At 35.5% G+C, this 27,500-nt stretch overlaps 1 protein-coding gene across 6 annotated transcripts in view; it reads right to left on the bottom strand.

Annotated features, from left to right (window-relative positions):
• Positions 1 to 27,500, bottom strand: part of LOC135220483 (serine/threonine-protein kinase NLK2-like) — a 262,853-nt gene that overhangs the window by 60,935 nt on the left and 174,418 nt on the right. For all 6 annotated transcript variants that reach the window (XR_010315712.1, XR_010315713.1, XR_010315714.1 and 3 more), the window contains exons 3-7: positions 14,506 to 14,561; positions 10,983 to 11,089; positions 7,817 to 7,902; positions 2,468 to 2,677; positions 1,525 to 1,713 (exon numbers count right to left, since the gene is read on the bottom strand). Coding sequence is in view for 2 of the 6 variants with exons in the window: in XM_064257611.1 (XP_064113681.1) it covers positions 1,525 to 1,713; positions 2,468 to 2,677; positions 7,817 to 7,902; positions 10,983 to 11,089; positions 14,506 to 14,561 (648 nt within the window). In the remaining 4 variants the exon portion in view is untranslated. The remainder of the gene's footprint in view (positions 1 to 1,524; positions 1,714 to 2,467; positions 2,678 to 7,816; positions 7,903 to 10,982; positions 11,090 to 14,505; positions 14,562 to 27,500) is intronic.

The following is a 27,500-nucleotide window of genomic DNA, read 5'->3' as shown; positions in this document are numbered from 1 at the left end:
GATTATATTTATCATAAATTATTTCCAGGATTACGACACATGTTCCAGGGTTACAGTGCTTACAACGCTGATCTGGCAGAAGAAATATGACTCCACCCAAAGCATTAAAAGTAAGGTTCTCTTAGGATTTTTGATGACGTTCCGCCTTACGGCGTTCAAGACTTACAATGCGTCTCAAGAACGGAACCCCCGTCGTAACCTGGGGACTGCCTGTATACCTATTCTTTCTGCAGAGTAATAAAAACCAATTAGTTCCTGCGCTTTCATGTGTTTGCTTATGGAAACTCAGCAGTAAAAAACAACTACCCAGAAGCAATAAATAAAAACTGAGAATTGCACTGAAATTAGAACATTAGGCTTTCTTTTTTATTACCTGTTCTCCCGGCAGCATTAAGCAGGCTGAATGAAATGATGCCCATAACAAACAAACCTTTCCAGCCAGTCCTAAAGGAGCTATGAATTGTTAACTCGGTGGTCAGATATAAACGTTTAAGTAATAATAAAAACAATGATGATAAAACCTTTTCTTCTTACTTTTGCTGAAATCAAATCTCATTAATGATTTAATGTAGTTTTGAAAACACTCTAGAAAAGGCAGCAGTATCATTCAAACGTCCATAATATGAATATCTGAAGTTATGATATCAACACCAGAGAATATTTACTGCCTCAACATACCCGATCTTCACGTCTAATACGATCACCTTTATCTAATTGATTAATTTTGTTTGTATTCCCTAAAACCATATTTTCTTATATTTAAACATAACAAGATGCTGAAACTGTGGTATTGCCAATGCTTTACCCTTATTGCAAATGACAATTATTATTATTATTATTATTATTATTATTATTATTGTTATTATTGTTATTATTCAAATAGAGATAACCCTCAAAAGCCATTAACTTGAGAGCAACTTTCCAACACCAAAATGCCAATATGTGATATGAGGTTAAATGGCAGATTATGGATAGTAAATACCACAAATATAATGACGAATCAGCAAACAGGTGACTAGTGCATACAATAGCTGAAAATCAGAACAAGCGAATAAGAAAGAAGGCAATACAATATTACAAATGCATTGGCAATATGACATGGACGATCACTGCTCATTTTTACATTAAAAAGCATGAATGACAATGTAAACAATGTTGCAACTCAACAGAATATGGCTGTTAAAGCTCTTCAAAGTGATCACGAAATATTATCTCCTAAGGAATAGAACATGAAAGTGGCAATGGAAGTTCTTCATTGACATATTATTCAAATAATAGCAGGGCAAATTATCAACTGTCAGAATGATATCATCTTTGCTGATGTGGTGAGAGAAGGTTGAAAAGAAAAAAAAAATCCCTAATTTTTGGAAAAAGCAAATAGAATTTTAGATGCTGTCAAAAGTAACGACTTACAATTGAAAGGCATCACCAAATATTCAGAATCACTGAAGAAGGAGAGAGAGAGAGAGAGAGAGAGAGAGAGAGAGAGAGAGAGAGAGAGAGAGAGAGAGAGAGACTACTTACAGGGTCAAAGGCAAGCATCTGGGTGAGTAAATGGACGGCATCATGGGTTGCGTGCGAAGAGAGTGTGTAGAGGGCAGGTAACGCTGGTGGTTTGGAAGGTCTCCGTAGCATGTGTGTGACGGCGCCCTCACAAGCATATTTCATATCTTCTAAATTTGGGGTGCCTAACAGGTCTGTTATTCGTTCAAGCTGTAAAAAAAAAACAGAAGAGAGTTTGTATGAGCACTTCCCCAATTAATGAATGTTATTTGGAAAAAAGTTAGAATTTCACTAACTTGTAAACTCAAAAAGCATTACTACTTCATTAAAAGTGCAACAACTAAACAAAATCTCACAAAAAATAGTGATCACGAAACAGAAGAAACAAAAATGTTATAATTGCACCTCAGACAAATTACAAACCCTTAAAGACACGATTATGAACATTAAATCAATAATATACTGGTACTATCAATAATGTACAGATAATTAATACCAGTCTTCTTTTCAATAAAAAATGTGTTTTATCCGGTTGTTATTGCTACTAATTCTTTAACTAAAATTATATTTCTTACATTTACAATCCCACTGCCTATTTGAACCACATCCCAAGCAATTTTTATTAAGGATCATACTAATTTTTCCTTGTAAGTCAGGTACATACAAAGTCATAATTTTAAAACATGACTCAATATCTCTCAATGATTTTCATAATACTACTCTACCATTTTTTCTTTATAAAAAAATCTCTTCTTCAGTTTCTCCCCATTTCTTTTTCTTATACGGAATTATTACAGGGGTAAGGTCCAAATAATATTATGAGTTCAAAGCTGCTATCTTGTTACTAGTAGACCACCTTTGTACTCAAGCTTTTTTCATAGCAATTAGGCAATAGTACTACATTAATACATTTCACGAACACGCATTTATATATCCAAATAAAACCACCGACATATCCTCTTACTTGTTGAACAGGACTTTGTGCCTGGAACAGAATACGACGCCCTAAGAGTTCACCAAATATACAGCCGACAGACCACACATCAACTGCTTGAGTGTAGTGACGAGCCCCCATGAGGAGTTCGGGAGCTCTGTAATACTGGGTCACGACCTCCTGAGTCATGTGCTTGGTCTCGTCTGGTTCTTCCACTCTCGCTAAACCGAAATCACAGATCTGAAGAGTGCAAATATTTCATTAAGACATTTGATAATGATATCACTACGGACGAAAGCTGTTAAAACCAGTTTGTCACAGAGGAATGTCAAACAAATAAAACAATCACTAAAATGCTGCACGTACTGGGCACACAAATAAATAATACACAAACACTGAATAAGCAAAAAGGGATTATGATGCCGAAAGCAACTTGATTTTTATATAGTCATGAGCATTCTATCCCTGCTTATATCAAGGAAGCACTCATTTTACAGCAAGTGTCTCTTTCCAGTTGCAGGATTTCACAACAGGAGCTGAACACAAGGAAGGAACAATGATGATGTTAAATTCCCAGACAAGATATAAAATCTGCTATAATGATAACCCAAATCCAGTCCTCTGCTCTTACACCAAAGGTTACATGCAGTAAGTTTCTACACTACAAATAGCGTCCTATCCTCACACTGTCTTCAGTTGCTACCTGCATCATTAATTCTTAATTTTCTGTCTCAGCCCCTATTCAGATTTAAAACATTCAGAGCCTCTTCTCTTTCATATACATTTTTTTCAGTGACCTCATTCCATGTCAAGATTAACAACTTATGCACAGGATCATTTTAATTTCATGTTATGTATTGTGTTGACTGCGTCATCCAACTCTCCCTCTTTCACCTCCTGATCATGTTTAGTTCTCCAGGTTTTCTGTCCTTTTTCTCAAGCTTTGTCAAACCAACATCTTTCCAGCCCTCCCACCGGACATCTTGATCTATCACTTACCTAGATATTCAGCGAACTAAAATAGCTGATTCAATGTTGAATAAAGATATATATTCGTTCTCTATTTAAGGCATAAGAGCATTCATCAGCAAACCTTTTTAAATGCAGGGACAGACACATAAAATGCCCTTATTTTTTATACCAGTCACTTTTCATCAAAAGCATTTCCTTAAGTATTTAGATTCACAGGCTTGCATATTTTGATAAATTCTTTCTCTCTTAGTCCAATAACCTATAAACGGGGTATGTCCTTCGCTAGCTTTCAACCCATCCTAAAGTCCTCTATCATTTCTATTATTTCTTTCAAACCCTGTTTCACTTCACTGTAACACCACTACACTATATGAAACATACAAACGGCCACATGAAAGTGTTTTCTTTAAAAGAAACTTCCAAACAGCCACATGAAACTGTTTTCTGTTCTGTGCATACTTCACACCATAAGAAACATTCAAACAGTCACATGGAACTGTTTTCTGTACTATACATACTATTATATATTGCTACTTTCAAAATGCATATATCTCCTCTGTGACTGTATGAAATGTTATGTAGAATTGTGCAACATTTTTTCAGATTCCTAGATAGCTTAGAGTTAGGATGTTTTAATGTGTGTTCAGATTTTGCATAACATATTGTAAAAGAATATATATACTATAATGTAGAATGTGAAAAGAGAGATTTTCTTTGTCCATTCGAAACTACGATTGTTTCCCATTTATGTCAGCACTGTGAGATTAGAGGAACTGCGAGATCCGTTTGTTTTCCTAATCTGTCAACACGTTTCATAGGCGAGCTCGAATCTTCAATGTGTTTTGGGAATCTGTCATCATGTGTGATAAGGGACTTCTCCTTCGTCTCGATCGGGTACGAACATTATTGTATATTGGTCTTGTACGCGTATGTCTTTGCAGAGTGTCACTTGCAGATTACACATTTTGTAGAAAAAGTTGTGTAAGATTTCGAAGCTTCTGGAAGCATTTGTGCCAAAAACGTTTTGTGTCATCTCCTCAGTCCAGTTTAAGCAAGGGAGAAGAATTTCATTAGATCTTAGATTCTCGAGGCGTTAACATCTCTCTCTCTCCATCGCATAGCACTTTTGATCTTAAAGTAACGTAATGATTTCGTACTTATAAACTGGTCACTCGTAACTTAAGAATTTCATATTTGATATTTCTTAGTTTGTTTAGTGTTAAATAGTGTTTTTTGTGGAATCTGAACAAACGTTGTTGTAACGGCACCTGGTTTTGTGAAAGTGTAAAACAAGCCAGCAGCAAAGAAAGAAGTTGGTATACCAAAAAGATAAAGTGTTATATATTTTTATTAGTTGCAACTAATAACGGATAGGAACAGTGGTTAACTAATAACTAATAACAGATGGTTACGAAGGTTTGGTAAAAACTGATGGTTACAATGTTCTGAGTGAAAAGATTTACACTTTTACACGTTGCAAATTTTTGTGTTTTATGTTTGTTTCGTTTTTTTTTTTTTACATTTGTTCATTTTCTTATTGAAGTGTGCCTTTTTATTTTATGTTCTCATTTACATTCACAATTTAATTGACTTAGTTATTTTCATTGCTTAATCATTGCACATTTAATTAAATTTAACACATGAATTAATTTGCATTTATTAGAATTCTTTTCAAGTTTTATTGTTGTTTAGCACTTGTGAATTAATTTCAAATTTTCAATTATTGCCTAACACTTGAATTTTGATTCAATTAATTTTCTTGAATTTTGTGATAAATCAATTTTGATTTAATTTTACTTAATTGATTCAAGAATTAATTAAACTTTACTTTGCTTTGAAGTAACAGTAATTTTCCCTGATATTGTGAATTTCACTTATAAACCGAGTTTAATAATAAATTTTTGTATTTAAAATTTTTATAAGTATTTCATTTCTAACCAGTATATTTGCATTTGATTATATTGATGTTAGGTAGAAACATAGAGTGGTAATTGATTTGCTTTCCTTCAATTTACTTGAAGTGACTTAGAACCAGGGAAGTACTTGAGACTTCTGAAATCAGGGAAATACTTAGACTTTTAAAGTTGCTGATGGAGTGATGCCCTTTGATTAATTTAAATTACTTACAAGATTACCTTACACCTGTTTTGATGAAATTAGTCTGATTTTCTGCAATACTGGTAAGTTGTTAAGGGAACACTGTTGCCTTTAGAGTATTCAGTCGTTTATTACCTGTGACGAGGGTTCAGGTGTCTGGCTTTTGTGAGGTAACAGTTGATGAATGGTAACCAGATACTTGGCACTTCGTAACAATACTTAACACCATAAGAAACATCCATACAGCCACATGAAACTGTTTTCTGAACAGTGCACATTTTGTAAACTGTGCATTTGTCAATCCTCTGGTTGTGTAGCAAGCAGCAACAGCTGTTCACAGGCAGATATTATCTCTCTCTCTCTCTCTCTCTCTCTCTCTCTCTCTCTCTCTCTCTCTCTCTCTCTCTCTCTCTCTCTCTCTCTCTCAGAGAATGTAAATATACGAAAGTAGTCATCTGGTGAATGTGGCTCATTTTAGTTCAAAATGCAGTAATCGCAATAACATTACAGAAGCCATTATACTTAAATAGTACGTGGTAGAAATGATTTATGTTTTTCTTTTCATACTACTCTCGCATCGGTATCTAAATGCATGCAAATATTTATACGTACAGTATTTAATTCCGTGATAAGATCTTGATGTGCACACACAACCTGCACAGACAGAAGTTGCCAATGTTTCATCTACTGTTTAATCTTCTGAGGATTCTGTATATATACAGAACATCCTAAAAACCATACTCTGATTGCCATGTAACCATAATACTACTACTTATTTTGTCTGCACACACGATATGCCTTCTCAGGTGTCAACAGAATATACACGTGGTATACTTTAATAGCAACTTTTTTTAGACGAAATAGTACTATACATGTTTCTGAATTCCACCTCAGGAAACAGCGTCCTTACAATCTAAGCTGTGCTCTCCTCTTTAACTCTCAGCAACTATATCAGTACCATGAGAATGATCTTACTAGTTTGGCAAACCAGTTTTCAGGACAAGTTTTCTCTAGATAAACTTTACATTTCCCCAAATTTAAAAAAAAAAAAAAAAAAAAAAAACTAGATAATTTATATAAAATTTTCCATCGTGCTCAGTGGTCTGGTTAAACTAAGATATATTTTTAACTTTACCCGTCGTCAGACTGACTTTTCTGATACGAAAATACTATTAAATAAAAAGATACATACACAAGAACTCTTGTATATTCTGATACGAAAATACTATAAATAAATAAAAATATACATACACAAGAACTCTTGTATATTCTGATACAAAAATACTATTAAATAAAAATATACATACACAAAAAGTCTTGTATATTCTGATACGAAAATACTATAAACAAATAAAAAGATACATACACAAGAACTCTTATATATTCTGATACGAAAATACTGTAAACAAATAAAAAGATACATACGCAAGCACTCTTGTATATTTTACAGCTTACAGTAGACCTTTACTGGAGCCGAGTATGTGACCTGAAGGTTCTTTGTTTGAAACATGCCTTCCACTTCCAGCTAAACTGATTTCTGAATTTCATTTTTCATCTGTTCCCTTTTGGTCCCTTATTATCTCGAGTCGTCCAGCAGTTGCAAACTATTTTGGACTCATTTCATTGACAAACACTCTGACCACCTGCTATCTTAGGCCAAACTTGCATAATACACGAAAAACAAACAATGAATGAACTTGGTAACAAGTTCATTCATTGTTTATCTGAAAAATCTTCGTGCTACACTGAAACATTCCGAATTTAACTCGAATACAAATGAACACTTTCTAGCTGTACAACATAATCTATCATATATAAATGTTCTTTGCTAAAGTCTGAGTTGGAAATATTGACCTATATATCGAACTGAGAGAGAGAGAGAGAGAGAGAGGCCTCGAGAGGAGAGAGGGAGAGAAGAGAGAGAGAGAGAGAGAGAGAGAGAGAGAGAGAGAGAGAGAGAGAGCAACTCTAAATATACGAGGATATTCTTTCTTGGCCCAAACCCTTCTTCCACCCATCATCCACCACCTTTAGGCTAATAGCCTCTCTCTCTCTCTCTCTCTCTCTCTCGCTCTCTCTCTCTCTCTCTCCTTTTGAAATTCATTTTCACTATCTCCAATGTATTCATTTAATTCGATATTCATCTCTATCCGTTGCAAGAAAATCTCTCATTTTACAGTTTCATTTACGATCCCCCTCTTTCCCTATTTTGTTGAAACAATTGTGTGTGTATGTGAGTGTTAGGGAGGGGGGAGAGAAGGAGGGGAAGGGGGGGGGAATGGGGGGAGGGGGGTTCTTCCCCAATCTCACCTTTAAAACACAGTTTGAGTTGACGAGGAGGTTTCCAGGTTTGATGTCGCGATGGATGATCCTGGCCGAGTGGAGGTATTTCAGTCCTGGAAAACGAACAAGAAGCACATGGATATATTATGGCCAGTTTCAATTGCAATCAACATTTCAATTCACTTTCACTTACCATTCCGAAGGCTTACACAAGAAAAAGAATTGATCATACCTGCAACGAAAGTTCATAAAAGCAGTTTTATTGGTAAGTCATTGACTCTTAAAACTTGGCGTGGAAGTAGTAATAAAGATCTAAACGGCGACAGAAATACCATTGTTGAAAAGGAGGTTCATTTTAATGAGATTCTCACAGAGGGTTAAAAATGTATGCGAAGCATTCAGACTTTTCCCCGTCACTACTTCCAAGCCACATAATCCACACGCCATCATCATCATCAATATACTACATGACGCATTAGTATCATCATCACTGATAAGTACAGGCCGAAAGACCTCCCACTTAATAGTCTTGGCGATTTTCCAAAGAGCCAAGCTGTGAAAAAGAAAGCCAAGAAACTACTGGAATAATGTTCGAATCTACATTAAAGTCGTGAATCAAGACTTGGGATGCAGTTTGTGAATGACTGACAGAGTAAGAGGTGATGATGATGATTATTATTATTTTTATTATTATTTTAAGGCTGAAATCGCAGTTAGACAAGACAATGTTACAAGCGCAAGTCCAGCAATATGGAAAGAGGAGCAAAATGGAAAAAAATACGCATGCTTAAAGAATATACTAGTTAAGGGACATCGCCAAGAATATTAAATTTGAATGTCCTCACTATGAAATAACTCGTGCGAGTCTTTAAAAAAAAAAAAAAAGTGTACCTACTATAAGCTTTCGAGACTAATCAATCCAGTTACATGATCAGAAAGATCATTCCATAATCCGGTCAGAGGGAACAAAACTTATGTGAAGTTGTTAGGCATTAAAACCAGCTCCGTTTCCGGGGGGGGGGGGGGCGGCCTAGGATGAAACACCATTATAAACCATCTTAGGGGTCCCCATGCCCACCGGACCAGCCGTTTGGCCGTGATTGAATGACAGACGGACGGACAGACATTACGCCCATTATTGTATGATAAAACGTGAATCCAATGGCGGCAATTAACTACGTACCATCTCCCTAAAACTTTAATGACTCAAGCAATGTAGCAGACACAAATGCTGTTCAATGGCTGGTTGCGTATTCTTTCCATTTTCAGATAGTTCTTACTCGGAAAACGTCAAGCATAGCCTGACTGTTAAGGATAGAAGAGCGAATATTATCAAGGCAAGTAAGTGAATATGACAACAGCCAAGAAAGGACCGAAAAACTAGAGAATAACAGAAAGCAAAACTAATAGTTTTGTTTTTTCGAAGTATGAAGTTTTCAATGCTTATAACTCTTGCTATCATTAAGTAGTATGCCATGAGGATATGGATTGTGAAATTATTTCAACCACTGGCTATAGAAGTATGAAGTATATAGAAGTATGAGGTTTTCAATGCTTGTAACCCTTGCTATCATTAAGTAATATGTTCACGAGTATATAGATTGTGAAATGATTTCAACCACTGGATATAGAAGTATGAAGTTTTCAATGCTTTTAACCCTTGCTATCATTCAGTAGTATGTTCACTAGGATATAGATTGTGAAATGATTTCAACCACTGGATATAGAAGTAGGAAGTTTTCATTGCTTATACCGTTGCTATCATTAAGTAGTAAGTTCACTAGGATATAGATTGTGAAATGATTTCAACCACTGGATATAGAAGTATGAAGTATATAGAAGTCTGAAGTCTTCAATGCTTAAAACCCTTTGCTATCATTAAGTAGTATGTTCACGAGAATATAATTGTGAAATTATTTCAACCACTGGATATAAAAGTATGAAGTTTTCGATGCTTGTAACCCTTTGCTATCATCAAGTAATATGTTCAGGAGGATATAGATTGTAAAATGATTTCAACCACTGTCAACATCGTCTGCACTAAAACCCTCATTCCCCTGAACTCCAAGCACCCCGTTGCAGTCTGGTTTTCTTTCAATGAAAATACAAAGCAAATTCAGTAGTATTAAATATTATCAATTCATAAGTAAGTCTTACCAAAGTACACACTTAATTAACACAATAACACTTTATCCCTTAGGAGTTAATCTAACTACAAAGAATAAAATAAGAGGCAGGGTGTAGGTCCTGACTAGTTTCTACCTTATTTCCAAGCCATTGGCGTCAATGGCTTGGAAATAAAGTCGAAACCGGTCAGGACCTACACCCCTTCTCTTTTTTTTGTTCACCTGTGGATATATATATATATATATAGATATACTATATAGTATACATATACATCATACATACATACATACTAATATATTAAATATTATATATATAATAATTATACACACATAACATACCATACATACATACATAATACCATACATATATAATATATATATAGTCATATACGTTACAATACATACATACATATATATATATTATATATATATACATATAACATATACATAATACATACTACATACATACATACATACATACATGAATAACTTTGATCACGAAGTATATAAAACGTGATGCTATGTATAAATAAAGGTTTTTTTTGCCACGAAGGAAAAAAATGAAAAAACGAGTGGCCGAGTACTTTCGGTCCTATTCGGACCCTCAGTAAAGGGTCCGAATAGGACCGAAAGTACTCGGCCAACTCGTTTTTTCATTTTTTTCCTTCGTGGCAAAACCTTTATTTATACATACATACATACATATATATATATATATATATATAATCACACAAAGAAGAGAAAATCCACGAAGGAAAGAGAAGCGATGAAGTTTTCCCAGGCCTTTCGACTTCTTGCCCTTGACTTAGCAGATTCAAGGACAAGACATCGAAAGGCCCTGCAGAACTCCATCGCTTCTCTTTCCTTCGTTGATTTTGTCACATTCTATATATATATATATATATATATATATATATATATATATATATATATATATATATATATATATATATATTCATCACATTCCACCATATCTTCGTGATTCAGTTATCCACATATATCTAGGTATATACATATACTTATCACAGAGTGAGATAGAGATAGAGAGAGAGAGAGAATGACCTTACCTCTGAGAATTTGATAAAGGAAGACCTTGACATGATCGGCGGAGAGATGCTGAGGAGAGACGATGATCTTATGAAGGTCGCTCTGCATGAGCTCAGTGATGACGTATCTGGACAAAAGGCTGGTCAAGGAATTTCTCGACTTTTATGACGAAGGATTAGTATTTTTCGTGAAGGACCTCCCGTGCGATCATGCAGGGTAGATATTTGTTTCGATTCAAATGAAACTTACGGGATGTAAGAAAATCAACACACAAATGTGCTTATATCAATAAAAAATGTAATGTTACAAAAATTGATGAAGAATATTCTTTAAATACAGATAAATCCTTAACGTCGACAAACATTTCAATAAAAAAACATCCCACAGCCTACAACAAAAATTACGGTAATATAATTGAACAATACACCTATCTCCAAATGAAGACAGCGATTGTATAACAAAAATCTGTACTTTTAAGATAAAAACAAATGCCAACATATTATTCCAATCATTCTTAAATGGAAAGTCTGTATTCCTTTCCTTTTAAATGAAAGCCATTCTACTTGACATTATTCAAAAAGAAAATCTTTTTTGCTAACGACACGCTCTAGTTAAATGTTTAGCCTTATCTAAAAATTCAGTTTAAATATAATGAAACTTTACAAAATGATTTACACACATTCAGGTAAATTTATTTTTAAAACATTACTATTTCAATAACTAGGATATTTCGTGTGTGTGTGTGTGTGTGTGTGTGTGTGTGTGTGTGTGTGTGTGTGTGTGTGTGTGTGTGAAATTTCCCTAAGACAATAAAGATATACTGAAACATAAAGCGTTTCATAAGTGGTGATAGTTGCCTAGTATTGATTTTTCTCTACTTTCAGCTTAAAGTGGCCTTATGCCAGTGCGGGCTCTTGCTCTTGGGCAGCCCGTGAATCTACGGTTTCCGATTAAGCTGATCTATGACAGTACGTGTCAGGGAGGGCATGAAAGGGATTAGGTGGGCTGGTGTGGATCTCTGAACTCCGCCCAGCTAATAAAAAAGGTAGTTAATCCTTGTAATATCAATACACTGCACAAGCTTGTGACACCTGTATACATAACAAATGCTTGTTGCACCTGTCACTGAATAACTTTAATGCGAATCACTTATTCGAATACATGAAAGAAAACATTCCATCAGTAAATGTCAAAGGAAAAAAAAACACTCATCCTACTCGTATATTGTGTTTGTTTGTTTGTTTGTACGGTGTTTTTACGTTGTATGGAACCAGTGGTTATCCAGCAACGAGACCAACGGCTTTAGGCGACTTCCGAACCCCGTCGAGAGTGAACTTCTATCCCCGGAAATACACATCTCTCACTCCTCAATGGAATGGCCGAGAATCGAACCCGCGACCACCGAAGACGACTCCACAGCCAGAAAATATCTTCAGGAAACCAACGAAGCCTTGCTTAAGTAAATAATCTAAGAGGTCTATTTCCTCTTCATGGCACCCAGGGGCCACTAAGAGATTTCGCCGAGATATTGAGATAGGGACATAAAAAAATCACAGACGCGATGGCAAGACTTTTCTAACCTCAAGTTATTGACCAGGTTTTAAAAATGACTTAGAAGGATTAGTTGCAATATATCCGATGAAGGATTAACCAATCTCGACACTATCACCCAGTTTAACAAATATTTTCAGAGTATGGAAGCTTTAAAGATTCGAAGAAATAACCAATTTCAACATTTTTCAAAACATTTTCAGCATTCTGGAAGTTTTTAATCTTCAACGACCAGTCATACACGAAAATGCCACTGGAGAACGCGAGACTATAGCATTACATTCCAACCGAAATTAGCTAAAGAGGAAACGATCACGAGAAGAGTGGGAAAACAAAGATCTTCACACGACGAACACTGAATCTCCCGTTGCTTGCAATTATAATCTATCCACAAAGCGCAAACTGGGAAAAGACATACACTGCAGGCCTGAGGTGATTAAGGAATGTTTATGAGTGGGCAGTCAACTTCTTCGGAAGAGCAACTATATTTTTGGAATAAATGAAGTTCTGTCAAGTCACTCCGCTGCTGTCTGCCGCCGTTTGAACTTCTGGTTCGATGCTGCGACCGTCGCATATTTACGGCTGTGACAAACACCAAGAAAGGCTTTACAATTTACGAGCTTGTTTGCGTTCATCTTTCCTTAAATCAAATAATCCATTCAGGCCCAAAAGCTTTGTACGCTTTCATCTTGTATGTCTTCAATGACGACTGAACATAAACATATACACTGCAATAACCCTTCGTCCAAGTCACACGTTCATTTAAAAAAAGAAAAAGACGAAAATTCGTCCAGTGATTCAAACTAAGATAATGAGCTGCTTCTTTCTTTCCTACGAGATTTTTCCAGCGAAGATGACTTGCCATTCTTCCTCTGTCGTAACCTTTTTCTTTAGAAAAGCGCCTCTCAAGAAAGCAGTCCGGCAAACTCCTTCCCTGTGCCACCCCCCCCCACCCTAACCCCCACCCCACCAACCAAATCTTCCGTTCCTTACCAAACACTGAGTCTAACGGTCTCTTGCTGTTCAATAAAGGAACCTTTTCTTTTTTGGGGGGGTTAAGGGAAACAACTTCCCGCTCGGCCAAGCGGTGCTGCTGCTGCTGCTGCTGCTACCCCTTTCCAGCGTTCGTTTGCCCTCCCCTCCCCCCCTCCCCCCCACCCCCCCGCCCCTCTCTGACCACCCCCTTCCCCCGAACCGCGAACGGGATCCGGTGTGGTCAGTTGTCCCATATCAAATATTGAAGACGGATGCTCCGTCACCTTTGGAAAGAATGTAGTAGTAGCCAGGATTCCTGTAACACCACTTATCCAGAGCCATTGATTTTCCCCAGATGACATCACCAGCTTCAATACACGTCACCAAATCTACTACGGCTTCCTGTGTCCCTTATATACTACAGATACTATGAAATGACGTTTAATACAGATCGATCACAATTCCCATTTCCCTTTTCGAGTAAGTTGCATGTAACAACCCACCTTTTTCAGGATATTTAAGAAGTCTCTTCATATCACCTCCACAAAAGGCAAACACTTTGGAAAAGGAAGGAGCGAGCTTGTCAGTAACGACTGCAGTCAATTACACTAACATCACTTTTCTGACCAATACAATCCAGGTGCAATTCTTCTATATTTTTTTTTTCTGTATTTCTACCTTTCTAATCAGATTAAAAATAAATAAACGTGGCATTCAAGCCTCTAGGTTCCTAAGAAATAAAAAAAATAGGCATTCGCAACCAATTACCAAAGTGCTACAATCTAGTTTGCTTGTTTGTTTGTATGGTGTTTTTACGCTGCATGGAACCCAGTGGTTATTCAGCAACGGGACCAACGGGTTTTTGACGCGACTTCCGAACCACGTCGAGAGTGAACTTCTATCGCCAGAAATGCACATCACTCCAATACCAACGATATTCAAGTCATTCATTGGTAGAACGTGATACGTAAACAACAGAGCAGTCCCATCTGCTCCCTTCGCTTAATAAAAGGATACATTTCCTGGAAGAAGTCGAGGTGAGGAGGTTGCAGGATATCTAGCGCCGATAATACCTGTGGGGAAAAGAGAGAGAGATGCTGTTTTAGCCAAGAAAAATCACATTTATTTAGCAATACGTGCATTTGGATACAATCTATATAAAAGTGATATGTAAAGCTCTCATTATAATTACAGAATACTCAAACTCAGAATATGAATATAGTATATATACAATATATAAGTAAATAAATTGTTCTGTTAAAATAGGATATGTCTCATGTATAAAAGGCCCATTACAACACTGGTTTAAAGCTAAAGATTATATTCACTACTTCATAAGGGTGGAAGTCAGTCCACCGAAATATAGTCCTTAGCTTTAAACCCGTGTTTTAATGGGTCTTTTATACACACACAACACACACATTACATATATATATATATATATATATATATATATATATATATATATATATATATATATTATATATAAAGACGTTTCCATACCGGGTGGCTCGAGAGGAAAACAATCCCCTACCACAAACCATAACTTAACTGTGAATTCGTGGATGAACCCTTTGTGCAGAAAACCTAACATTAACCCCTGCGCACAACCCAGCATAATAAGGCTCATCAGGAGCGCGTCGAACCACGCTAAACACACCTTCTGCCTCTTCCACACATCTACATTTTCTCACCCTTTCAGTATCGTTCGTTCTTCATTTACAACCGAACAAAAAGATTATCTCGGCAGCTCCACCTGTTGTATTTTCTTTGGCAGCCAACTCCCACGCTTCACTTCCATGAAAGAGATGTGGCTCAGTTGTCTTCCCCTAAGTCTCTTCCCAGTCCATTTCATTTTATAACTATTTGATATATGTACATATATATAGCTATATATATGTATGTATGTATGTATGTATGTATGTATGTAGTATGTATGTATGTATATATATATATATATATATATATATATATATTATATATATATATACACATACACAAAATGTAAGCAACTGTCAGGGAATGCCAGAAACTGCGGCACAGACCTTAAGGGGTGAAGGAGTATGGCACAATATACATGCATACATAGATACAGACAATATACACACACACACACACACATAATATATGTATATATATATATAATATTATTTATATGTGTTTGCATAGTCTGTTTGTAATAGTAGTCATGTGCTAATTAACCAGATCTTGACACTAGAAGCTATAATATATATATATAATATATATATATATATATATATATATATATATTATAAGCATAATATATTTATGTATATAAGATAATTACTCATTTAAAAAAAGATATGTTTGCGAACGCCCATTAAAAAAAAAATGCAACTTGAAGGCCAATTTTGCCAGCGGCTGTTTACATATTAACACACTTGGACTTGATTACTGTGATGTTCGCTGACATATATCTAAGGCCTTGCAGATAAGAGGGTATTACATAAAACACTAACTTCCCACTATCACAGATCTTATCAACGAGAGATAATCCGACAAGTCGGCAAATCGCAGATGTTGTGAGTGAGTGTGACGTTGAGACATTAGTATGATTATGACCAACCTGCTTACAAGACGCATGTATGGTGATTTATTGAAGAGTCGAGTTTACCTCGTCTTTGGACTGATGACTTTATAGATGCTATAATAAGTATCAGACATGAACGTCGCCAATATATTCTCAATAGAATTCCCGCAAATCATATCGAACGACACTCGCCACAGGGTTGCCAATGATTAAATCAAACTGATTTAATAATTAAGTGATTCAATCATTGATTTTTTCACTTAAAAATCATGATTTTTATTTTTTATTTTTTTAAGCAAACAAATTGAGAAATGTGGTTTGAAGTTTAGAAAACTTAAGCATAACTGTGCTGCATCTATTTGATATAAAAAAAAAAAAAATAAAAAAAAAAAAAAAAAATTGCAAGTACATACTTTAGGCCAGAACTGGAAATCTAAAAGATAAATCAATAGTAATTCTGTCATAAAATACATTTTGGGGGAAGAAAAGATTGAAAGACATCTAGCAACTAAAAAGAATAAAAATAAATTAAAATCAAATAACGGATTTTTTATTTTTTTAAAAAAACTATTTTGTAAATCACAAAACATTACAAATAAACGCGTTTGCGACAAATGAACGTCACGGCGCGCTAGCATTACACACACACACACAAAAAAAAGACGACGCCGTCGAATCAACACTCAATTCCAACTCGAGTTCCCCAAGAGTTGTTCCTGAAGTTTTATCGAGACGATATGAGAAGATGGTAAAAGGTAAAGATACATTTATATTTTAATAGTTTCTGAAAACTGTTGTTGTGCCGGCCTTGTCTGTCCTTCCGCCCTTTTTTTCTGTCCGCCCTCAGATCTGAAAAACTACCGGGGCTAGAGCGCTGCAAACTGGTATGGCGGCCATCCACCCTCCAATCATCAAACATACCAAATTGCAGCCTTCTAGCCTCAATAGTTTTTATTTCATTTAAGGATAAAGTTAGCCGTGATCTCGCTTCTGGCAACGATATCGGCCAGGCCACCACCGGGTCGTGGTTCAAGTTTCATGGGCCGCGGCTCATACCGCATTATGCAGAGACAACGAAAGATAGATCTCTTTTCGGTGGCCTAGATTGTACACTATATAGGAAAATCGTTGGTGTCTTCGGCGCATTTATTAAATTCTTGCGTTTCGTTTCCATATAGTTTCGGATATATTTTAATCTCAATAATATAATTTCATTTCTGATATGATTTTGCGTGAGCTCTGAAGAAAATGCCACGGGATCAAATTTTTGGACAAGTTCCAAAACATCTTTTAAAAGGAAAAACCGTCAAATAAGGTATCTCGCACTGTATTTTTTTTTAAATGAAAATACTTACTTATTAGCTATTAATAAGGACGCTCAACCTAACATTCTTGACATATAATTTTTTTTTTTTTTTTACTGGCGATTCATTTCTAAACTAGTTCGTCGTCGTAGCAATGAGGAAATATCGACGTGTTGGTTCATTGACCCTAATTCCCAAAACGTAACTAAAAGGGTGAAGTAATGCACACCGACTTATGTACGTGTAAAAATGTAAAAAAATGTTACGCGTAGTATATATATTAATCTCAGGTAAATTCTCTTCGGGTTTCTCTTTTCGCTTCCACTTATAATTTTCAATCCCATAGGAGGTAGGCCTATAATTTATTTCCAGGTTAAACACCAACTACTCTCTTTCTCCCGGCGCAAATCGGGTTTTCTGTTCAGCATATAGCCTAATACTGTAAGAAACTCTCAATCACGGCCAGTGAAACCCTCAGCCGCAGTCCATGAAGCTTTCCACCACGGTCCATTGGTGGCTTGCGTCGTTAGCTCCTATAGCGGTGCCAGATACACGGCCATGGCTAACTCTAACTTTAAAAAAAAATAAAAACTAACGAGCCTAGAGGGCTGCAATTTGCTATGGTGGCTGATTGGAGGATGGGTGGTCAACATACAAATTTGCAGCCCTCTAGCCTCAGTAGTTTTTGAGGTCTGAGGGCGGACAGAATTATTATTATTTTTTTTTTTTTTTTTTTTTTTTTTTTTTTTTTTTGGTACTGATACACATACCGCTTGTCTGAAGTCTTCAAATTGATAGCACGTGGGTAGGTATGACACTAACAAATATATGTCACCAATGAATATGATTCGATGCTAAAAAATATATATATAATTATATGTTAACAATGAATATAATTATAATTTAATCATACATCACCAGTAATCATAATTACACGTTCAGAGAACTTACGTGAAAATTATTCAAATTAAAAGTACAAACTTAGAGAGAGAGAGAGAGAGAGAGAGAGAGAGAGAGAGAGAGAGAGAGAGAGAGAGAGAGAGAGAGAGAGAGAGAGAAATGTGCCATGCAATGCATAAACACCTAAATATTTAGAAGCGGTCATTAGTCTACTCATTTCTTCACTGACAAGAGCTAAAATAATAATAATAAGCATCAACTCCTTAAAAGAATGCTCTCTCTATTTTTTTTTAATTCCTCATAGTTTTATAGTAAGGGAAACAAATAAGCTCCCTCCGCCAGTCAGAATACAATTCAAAATCTTCTATCCGCAGGTTTCAATTGTTCCAACTACTTGTACATTTTCAAGGGCCATTCTTCATCGTCCTGATATTTGAGCACAATCGAAGGAATTATAATTTAATATTAATTCTTAAACTTAAACACACACTAAGAAAAACAGAAAAAGTTACACACACACACTAGCAAAAACAGGATAAGTTACACACACACACACGCTAAAAAGAACAGAAAAGGTACAAATACACACACATACACTAACAATAACAGAAAAAGTTACACGCACGCGCGCACACTAACAAAAACAGGGAAAGTTACACACTCACACACTAACAAAAACAGTTTTCAAAAGTCCAAATGATCAGCTTCCAAAAGGACGGAAAAATGACACCCAAGGCTAATTTTCAGACTCGATACGGTATTTATATTACAGGCTGCTCTGTGAGCAAAAGCCCGTGCTCACACAAGGTCAGCTTAATCAAAAACAACAAATAACGGCATTTTCGAAAATGGCACCGACCACTGTCAGCTGCGTTCTCTCGAACGAGGACTTGCTTTCTCGGAGTAGGCAACCCCCCCAAAAGGTCCAAGTAATTTTGTTTCGTTCTTCCCGTCTGGCCAGTCGAGGTCAACGCAAACATAGTATACCTACTTCATTGTGGTTTACGAGTATTTTCAGGGATTTCGTCCAATAAATCAATTTCGTACATAGGCAACTGCGGTGAGGCAGAGCAAGAATGTTGGGAGGTTGAAGACCACAATTATCACTCGAGTCTCAACTGAAAAGTAAGGGGGGGGGGGGGGTCAGGGGGAGGTTAAATGGAAACTAGAGGTTGAGATGACGTCAAACACACACACACACACTGTCTTTAATGAGTAGGTGTCATCAATAGGCGCTAAAAAGGACTATAATCAAAAGTCTGGAAATTCACATTCGAGAGTAAAATATGCGCCTAAGTTTCTTCGGCATAATCGAGTTCTCTGTACAGTGCTGTATAAAACTCTCGATGTGCTGCAGTATGAAACTCTCAACCACGAATGTGCAACGCTCAGTAGCTCCCCAGATGAAGTTAAATGAAGATGCGTCGGTGGCTGACGCCCAAACGTACGATCCACGGCTAACACTTAACCTTCCATGAAATAAAAACTACTGAGGCTAGATGGCTGCAATTTGGTATGCTTGATGATTGGAGGGTGGATGATCAACACACCAACTTGCAGCACTTTTGCCTTAGTAGTTATTAAGATCTGACGGCGGACAGACAAAGCCGGCACAATAACTTTCTTTTCAGAAAACTAACGATGAAAGTCGTCGATATGGAAAAGGAAAAGGCTAATAACTGATGCTGAAAGTTTTCAGTAGCTACTTTCTTCTTATTAATATTACCTCGAAAAAAAACACAATGATTATTTAACAAACATGTAAACATTCAACCACCCGTTTTGTCCATTCTAATTCTTCATTGTGAAATATTTCCCGTATGGCATCTCCATCGGCGGAAGCTTACTCGTCAAATAAATGGTCCACCTCACACTAATAATAACAGAAAGTCTTCCCTTCTCCATGCTAAACTTCTAAAACGAGATGGTAACTTGTGACTGTAAATACCACAGTATGAATGCATATGCAACGCAAACAAAATTATCCATGTTTATCCAATATACAAAAGCTCTCCCTCGCCAAATTATTAATAAATAAACAAATACAAATAGATTGTCGACGATTTTGTGAGTGAACACAACCACAATTATGACGTAACAAAGCTATGATCGGTATTTTTGGCAATGGAACCGGAGTGTCACACCCCCCCCCCCCTTAACCACCACCACTACACCATAAATACAACAGGTTACGATTACCGTTGCGTAAAGCTACGATTGGAGGAAGGTCTCTCTTAATAACTTATAAAAGGGTTATGCTTATGCCTGCCTGGCTGACAGAAAAAATATAAGATTGGAATTCAAACGCTTTATAAATAATTTGGTAAAGGATTTCAGTGCACCAGCGAACACTGCAACCTGATACGGTTTACAAAGACCGAGTTATTTTATGACTGATAACATTATGAAAATCTTTAGAACTGTGAGTGATACGATGCCGAACTTATATGATTATGATGAGTTTACTACACGAAATATCCAGTATAAAATGAATGCATTTCTACCTACAAATTCATTTTACAATGCTACCCTTCTTTTGACATTCATTTCCTGCGCTCAAGCAAATCATGCTTTCGCTAGAGCAGGGGTTTTCACAACCTCTCCCCCCCCCCCCCCCCCCCCCTTACCTTTTCGGGCGTTTGTAATGTCAGTAATGTACCCCACCCCCTCACTTTGTATGACTTGGAAAACAAAAGCAACTCGGAAAAACATTCCATTCTGTACATTTGCAAGTACTGTACAGAAGGGAAGTAAGTACATAACTCTCCTAACATAACCAATAATATTGTAAAAAAAAAAAAAAAATCCATAAAAAATAGAGACAACGTTTTATGATTATTTACCTCTGGCTCTGCAGTAAATGTTCAATGTTACGGTATGGAGCTACAAAAACAAAATAAGTTATTAGCTACAAAAACAAAATACGATATTGTTACATCAGCTGCAAAGGAAGTCAATGAAATAGCTGATACGTTTTTCATTAACTATCCTAGTTGGCCCGGGAGCAGTTTTTGCTAAGCACATCGAAGGTCGGCATTTAACATTCATTCGAGTGCCATGGGGGGCGCGTACCCCCCTGACAGACCCTTGGTGTACAGGAGGTTGAAAATCCCTAGGGCGTTAGAGCTTCAAAATTGTTACCGTAGCTGTTTAGGCCAATCCCAGCTCCACCTAGTGAGTTCTCATTTACACCAATAGAATCGCTGATCTGGTTGGCAGAAATTGTCGCACCAGGGTCTAAAGAAACCGTAAGTGCGGACACACCTATGATCCCCGATGAAAAAATAAATTCCAAGTGCAATGAGAACGGAGCAGACCCATCTGACATCTACGCTGACGAAGTACCTTGTTGGTCACACACAAAATTCGACCTTGCCTATTACATAATCACGAACGCTCCCTAAGACCCATTATGTCTTCTCTCTTCTTCCATTCCGTTCGCCTCTATTCTTATATTAATCATCAAATTGGCTTCTTCTTCTTCTTCTCCCTCGCCTCCTCTTACCTTGTCACTGACTCGACTCCATCTACTGATGAAGTTACCTGTCCATTAAGGAAAATAAGGTCCCGGGTTCATTCAACTTTCTTCCAAGTCAATCTACGTTTCTCCTTCCGACGACTTTTGCATACTACGTATATACCTTGCGTGGAATAATCGCTCAAGATCACAGCACGGCCTTCGATAATAATGTTCGTAAAAGTAACAGAAAACCGTTAATAATTATGTGTTCATTACAGAAATAAATACAAAGTAACGAACCATAAAATTGGTTTTATATAATAGTGCACAATTATTAGGTATAAAAATCAATACATTCCCCATCTTCGTTAATACCAAGAGAGAGAGAGAGAGAGAGAGAGAGAGAGAGAGAGAGAGAGAGAGAGAGAGAGAGAGAGAGCACCCACTAAGATGGAATCTGTCAGAAGGATCCAAATAAATTTCTCTCTCTCTCTCTCTCTCTCTCTCTCTCTCTCTCTCTCTCTCTCTCTCTCTCTCTCTCTCTCTCTCTCCTACAAACAACCAAAATGCATAATGTTCTAACTTATACCAAATAAAGATTTATGCATCTGATTAACAAACCTATTTACTCATATATGATTAAAAAATCTATTTACCCAACAACTCACCAACGTCTAACCGACCAAAAAAAAAAAAATATATATCTTTCTTAGAGGACCATAGAACATCACACACCTAAAGATATCCAATCAAATGCCAAGGTAACTACACAAGTAAATATAAGAGCCCGAGAAGATAATCCAGATTCATCGTCCTGACAGAAAGAGAGAGAGAGAGAGAGAGAGAGAGAGAGAGAGAGAGAGAGAGAGAGAGAGAGAGAGAGAGAGAGAGAGGCTGGCTTTCTCGAATAAAGCTGAAATACCCAAGTCACCTCATTTGACGACTCGACCATCATTCTTTCCATTTACAAGGGAGAGAAACCAAAGCAAGTCAAATGTAAAATGGGTGACCCCTTCAAGGATAATACGAGAGAGAAAGAGAGAATAATAATACTGGACATAATGTAAACAAACATACACTATACACTTCCAATCCACATACATAAATAGTGTGTGTGTGTGTGTGTGTGTGTGTGTGTTAGGAAGTATTGTAAGATCGGATTTCAAATCTGTTATCATTCCAATATTTCTGAACCTCTTACAACGGCTTTAGTTCGATGAAGGAATGGCCGCAGATACCAAGCATGCTCAGGTTGGACAAAACCAACCTTGTAAATAACGACTCAATAGGCTTACTTTACTGCTTAACACAAAACATTTAGATAAACGAGTTGTAAACTCAGGGGGCCAGTATCTTCCAAGTTGTTTCCAACAGCATCAGTCAGCTTTAAGCTTTTACACATTGGGGCCAACGCATCGAAGAGCTTGTGATGTTGTTGCGGTGTCAGATGGGATAATGAAAAAAGAAAAAGAGTGAATATATGAACGCTACGGTTACTAACTTCACAGATGTCAAATCTAGTGCGAAAATATTTGGACAGGCAAATGAGATTATCTCTAAAGTATGATGATACTAAAAGATGTATCCTATAATATTCTCTCAAGTTGAAAACGACGAAAAAAAAGTCGTCTGTGGATTTCCATATCTAAAATGGCGTTCGTCCGAATTTACAAGACGACATATGAACAGCCGCACTCTTGTTGTATTCTGAAGGTCTGTCTGCCTTCGTTTATATAAAAATATAATGGAATATAGAGTTTGGGCCACAGGCAAAGCATTGGCACCTATGAGGTCACTCAGCGATGAAAATGAAATTGATAGTAGAGGGTTTGAAAGGTGTAACAAGAGGAAAACCTCAAAGCAGTTCCACTATGAAGCAATTGGTAGGGGAAGGTGGATAGCACGATGGATTGTTTGTTTGTATGGTGTTTTTACGTTGCATGGAACCAGTGGTTATTCAGCAACGGGACCAACGGCTTGACGTGACTTCCGAACCACGTCGAGAGTAAACTTCTATCACCAGAAATACACATCTCTCACTCCTCAATGGAATGGCCGAGAATCGAAGCCGCGACCACCGAGGTGAGAAGCAAACACCAAACCAACCACGCCACTGAGGCGCTTTATAGATAGCACGATGGAAGAAAGATAATATGAATGAAGGTACAGTGAAGGGAATGAAGGGGGTTGCAGCTAGGGGAGAGAGAGGAGAGAGAGAGAGAGAGAGAGGAGAGAGAGAGAGAGAGAGAGAGAGAGAGAGAGAGAGAGTATTATACATATTGATATAATCCATTTAAAATGAATCCTTCACTTATTTAACCCACGTTTACACCCCGTTATAATTTTTTGGTGGCAGGGCCAAAACTGTTTAATCAACTATATTTTCAAGATATATGACAGATTAAGGCGGACTTGACTGCCCATATCGAGCTCTGTAACTAGAAATAAACTTCCAGTTCATGACGTTCTTCTCTTAACCGAAAGACACATCAACCTCACTTGTAAATATAGCTATTGTCACCAACATCATTATTAAACTTGGCAAGTTACAATACTATACGTAAATTTTTACCCGGTATCCTGCCAGGTTCTCTATCGCCACTGAGACGCAGTTATCAGTTAAAATTTACCTAACAGTTATCCCAGGGCAGAAACTACTAGCTATAAAATAAAAAAAGCTATAAAATAAACTACTAACTATAAAATATTTATTACGCATACGAATACCACAATGACTAGGAAGCTAGAAACATACATTTACTTGAAGAGTTGTTCTTGAGCATTCACGAGTGAATAGACTAACTCTACTGCAGTTACCGACGATTATAGAAAACGGAAAATTCTCACAAAAATATCAAGATTCTCTCGTGAAAGAAATATGACTGGAAAAACCTACGAAAATAAATAAATAAATAAATAAATAAATAAATAAATAAATAAATAAAATAAATAAAATAAATAAATAATCGTTAACCAAACTCCCAGCGAAGACGGGATTTCCCGTTCGGTTGCCCTTACCGTCGGCCTCGACGTGAAAAAAAAAAAAAAAAAAAAAAAAAAAAACAAAAAAAAAAAAAAAAAAAAAAAAAAAAACGAGGACTCTTCCGTTTCCGGTTGGACGTGACTGACATCCGGGGGCTGCTCCACGAGAGAGAGAGAGAGAGAGAGAGAGAGAGAGAGAGAGAGAGAGAGAGAGAGAGAGAGAGAATAAATGTGACTCAAGATATTTTCATTTTTTTTAAGTGGCTTTATTAATGCAGTTATTATCATCTTTAAAAAAACTTATTTTCATTTTTTCATTATCTTCATTAATGCAGTTATTATCATCTTTAAAAAAAACTTTTCATTTTTTCATTATCTTCATTAATGCAATTATTATTATTAACTAAAAATTATTTAAATTTTTTTTTTCATTATCTTCATTAATACAACTATTATTATTCAAAAAAAAAAATTTCATTATCTCCATCTAAAAATTATTTTCTTTTTTTCATAACCCTCATTAATCAAATTATCATCATTATATTAAAAAGCTTATTTACATTTTTCCAGTATCTTCATTAATGCAATTATTATCATTATCTACTAAATATTACTTTCCTTTTTTCATTATCTTCACTTATCCAATTTTTATCGAAAATTATTTTCTTTTTTCATTATCCTCATTAATGCAATTATTATCATAATGTAAAAAACTTATTACATTTCTTCATTATCCTCATTAATGCAATTATTATCATTATGCAGAAAAACTTTACATTTGTTCATTATCTTCATTACTGCAATTATCATCACTATCTAAGAAACTTAATTTTCAATTTATCATTATAGTCATTAATGCAATTATTATCATTATGTAAAAAAACATTAATTTTTCATTATCTTCATAATGCCATTATCATCATTATCTACACAATATTAAAAAATTTTCATTATCTTCATTAATGCTATTATTATCTGAAATAAAATTATTTGATTTTCCAGTATCTTCATTAATGCCATTATCATCATTATCTACAAAATATTATCATCATTTTTTCATGATCTTCATTAATGCTATCATTATTATCTAAAAATATCTTATTTCCATTTTTTCCGTATCTTCATTAATGCCATTATTATCATTATCAAAAAAATATTATTTTCATTTTTACATTATCTTCATTAATGCTATTATTATTATCTAAAAAAAATTATTTTCATTTTTCCAGTATCTTTATTAATGCCATTATTACTATTATAAAAAAAAAAACTTAAACATCTACCGGAACTAAAATTATTTTATCCACCGGAGTTATCTGTCATCTTTTAGTCTAACTCCAGATAAACAATACAGCGTTGAAAACTCACTTCATCACATGACATGACTACTTAATCATAAAAAAATAACTGCAATGCACAGTATGCAATATGCAATAACAGAGGTTATTCAGAAATCTCAGGAATGCAGACATAATATCCAAATCCATGCATGTGAGAGTCGTGCATACAAAGCCGAGCACTCATGAAACCCAATGATGTAAAGTTCATGAAGAGCTAGAATTTTTTGTAATAATAATAATAATAATAATAATAATAATAATAATAATAATAATAACCTAATAATAATAATAATAATAATAATAATAATATAATAATTAATTGTAAGAAAAGTGATGGACTCCTAAGGAGGCAGGATGCAACCCGGAAACCCCCACACATATAAATACCACCCAGTCGAATTGGGAGGACTGTGATGAAAAAAAAATAAACAATAAATAATATAATAATAATAATAATAATAATAATAAAATAATAATAATAATCAATAATAATAATAATAATAATAAAAATAATAATAATAATAATAATAATAATAATAATAATGGGGGAAGAAATACATGGTATAATAAATGCACATACTATATTTAACAATTGAAAAGGGGAACCGAACAGATTCTCGAAAGCTATTTAAACAGACTTTTCCGCTATATATATATATATATATATATATAATTATATAAATATATTATATATATATATATATTATATATGTATTAATATATATATATATATATATATATATTATATATATACCTTTACATAATTGTAAAAATCTGTTTCTAATAATAATAACTAACAATAATAAGTGAAGGAACTACTCATGAGGTAGGACGCAAAGACCTGGAACCCCCAACACTTAAAAAATAAAAATCACCCAGTTGAACTACAAGTGGCTGTGCATAAAAAAAAAAAAAAAAAAAAAAAAAAAAAAAAAATAAAATAATAATAATAAAATTAATAATAAATAATTAAAATAATAATAAATAAAGAAATATCACTCATTATGATTGTCGCAATAGCCATGGGGACACCAGAGTTGAAGAGAAAGAGGAGGGAAAAAATGGATAAGTTCTCAAGATCTGAAAATAGAAAATAAGAAAGGATAATGGGATTATCGCCAGTGGAAATCGTTACCCATAATCATAGGAGCACTATGGCACGATTCCCAAGATCCCTGAAAAGGGAAATCTAGAAAACTAGAGGCTGTAAGTAGCTCCAGGGACTCATGCAGAAGTGTGTTGTGATCCTAGAAACGGCACACAATTTTAGTTTTTAAAGAAAAGTGATGGACCCTTTCCTAAGGAGGCAGGAAGGGATGCAACCCGGAACCCCAACACTTTATAAATACCACCCAGTCGAATTGGAGGACTGTGATAGAGGGAAAAAAAAAAAAGAATATAATAATAATTAATGATTATTAATTATTATTATTGGGTTTAATATTACGGTGTAATTAGCAGTAATGGTAGCAACT

Source organism: Macrobrachium nipponense, chromosome 2 (assembly GCF_015104395.2).
Source record: "Macrobrachium nipponense isolate FS-2020 chromosome 2, ASM1510439v2, whole genome shotgun sequence".
Taxonomy (NCBI): domain Eukaryota; kingdom Metazoa; phylum Arthropoda; class Malacostraca; order Decapoda; family Palaemonidae; genus Macrobrachium; species Macrobrachium nipponense.
The sequence above is the reverse complement of the archived record's forward strand: the minus strand, read 5'-3'. Positions and strand labels throughout refer to the sequence as shown.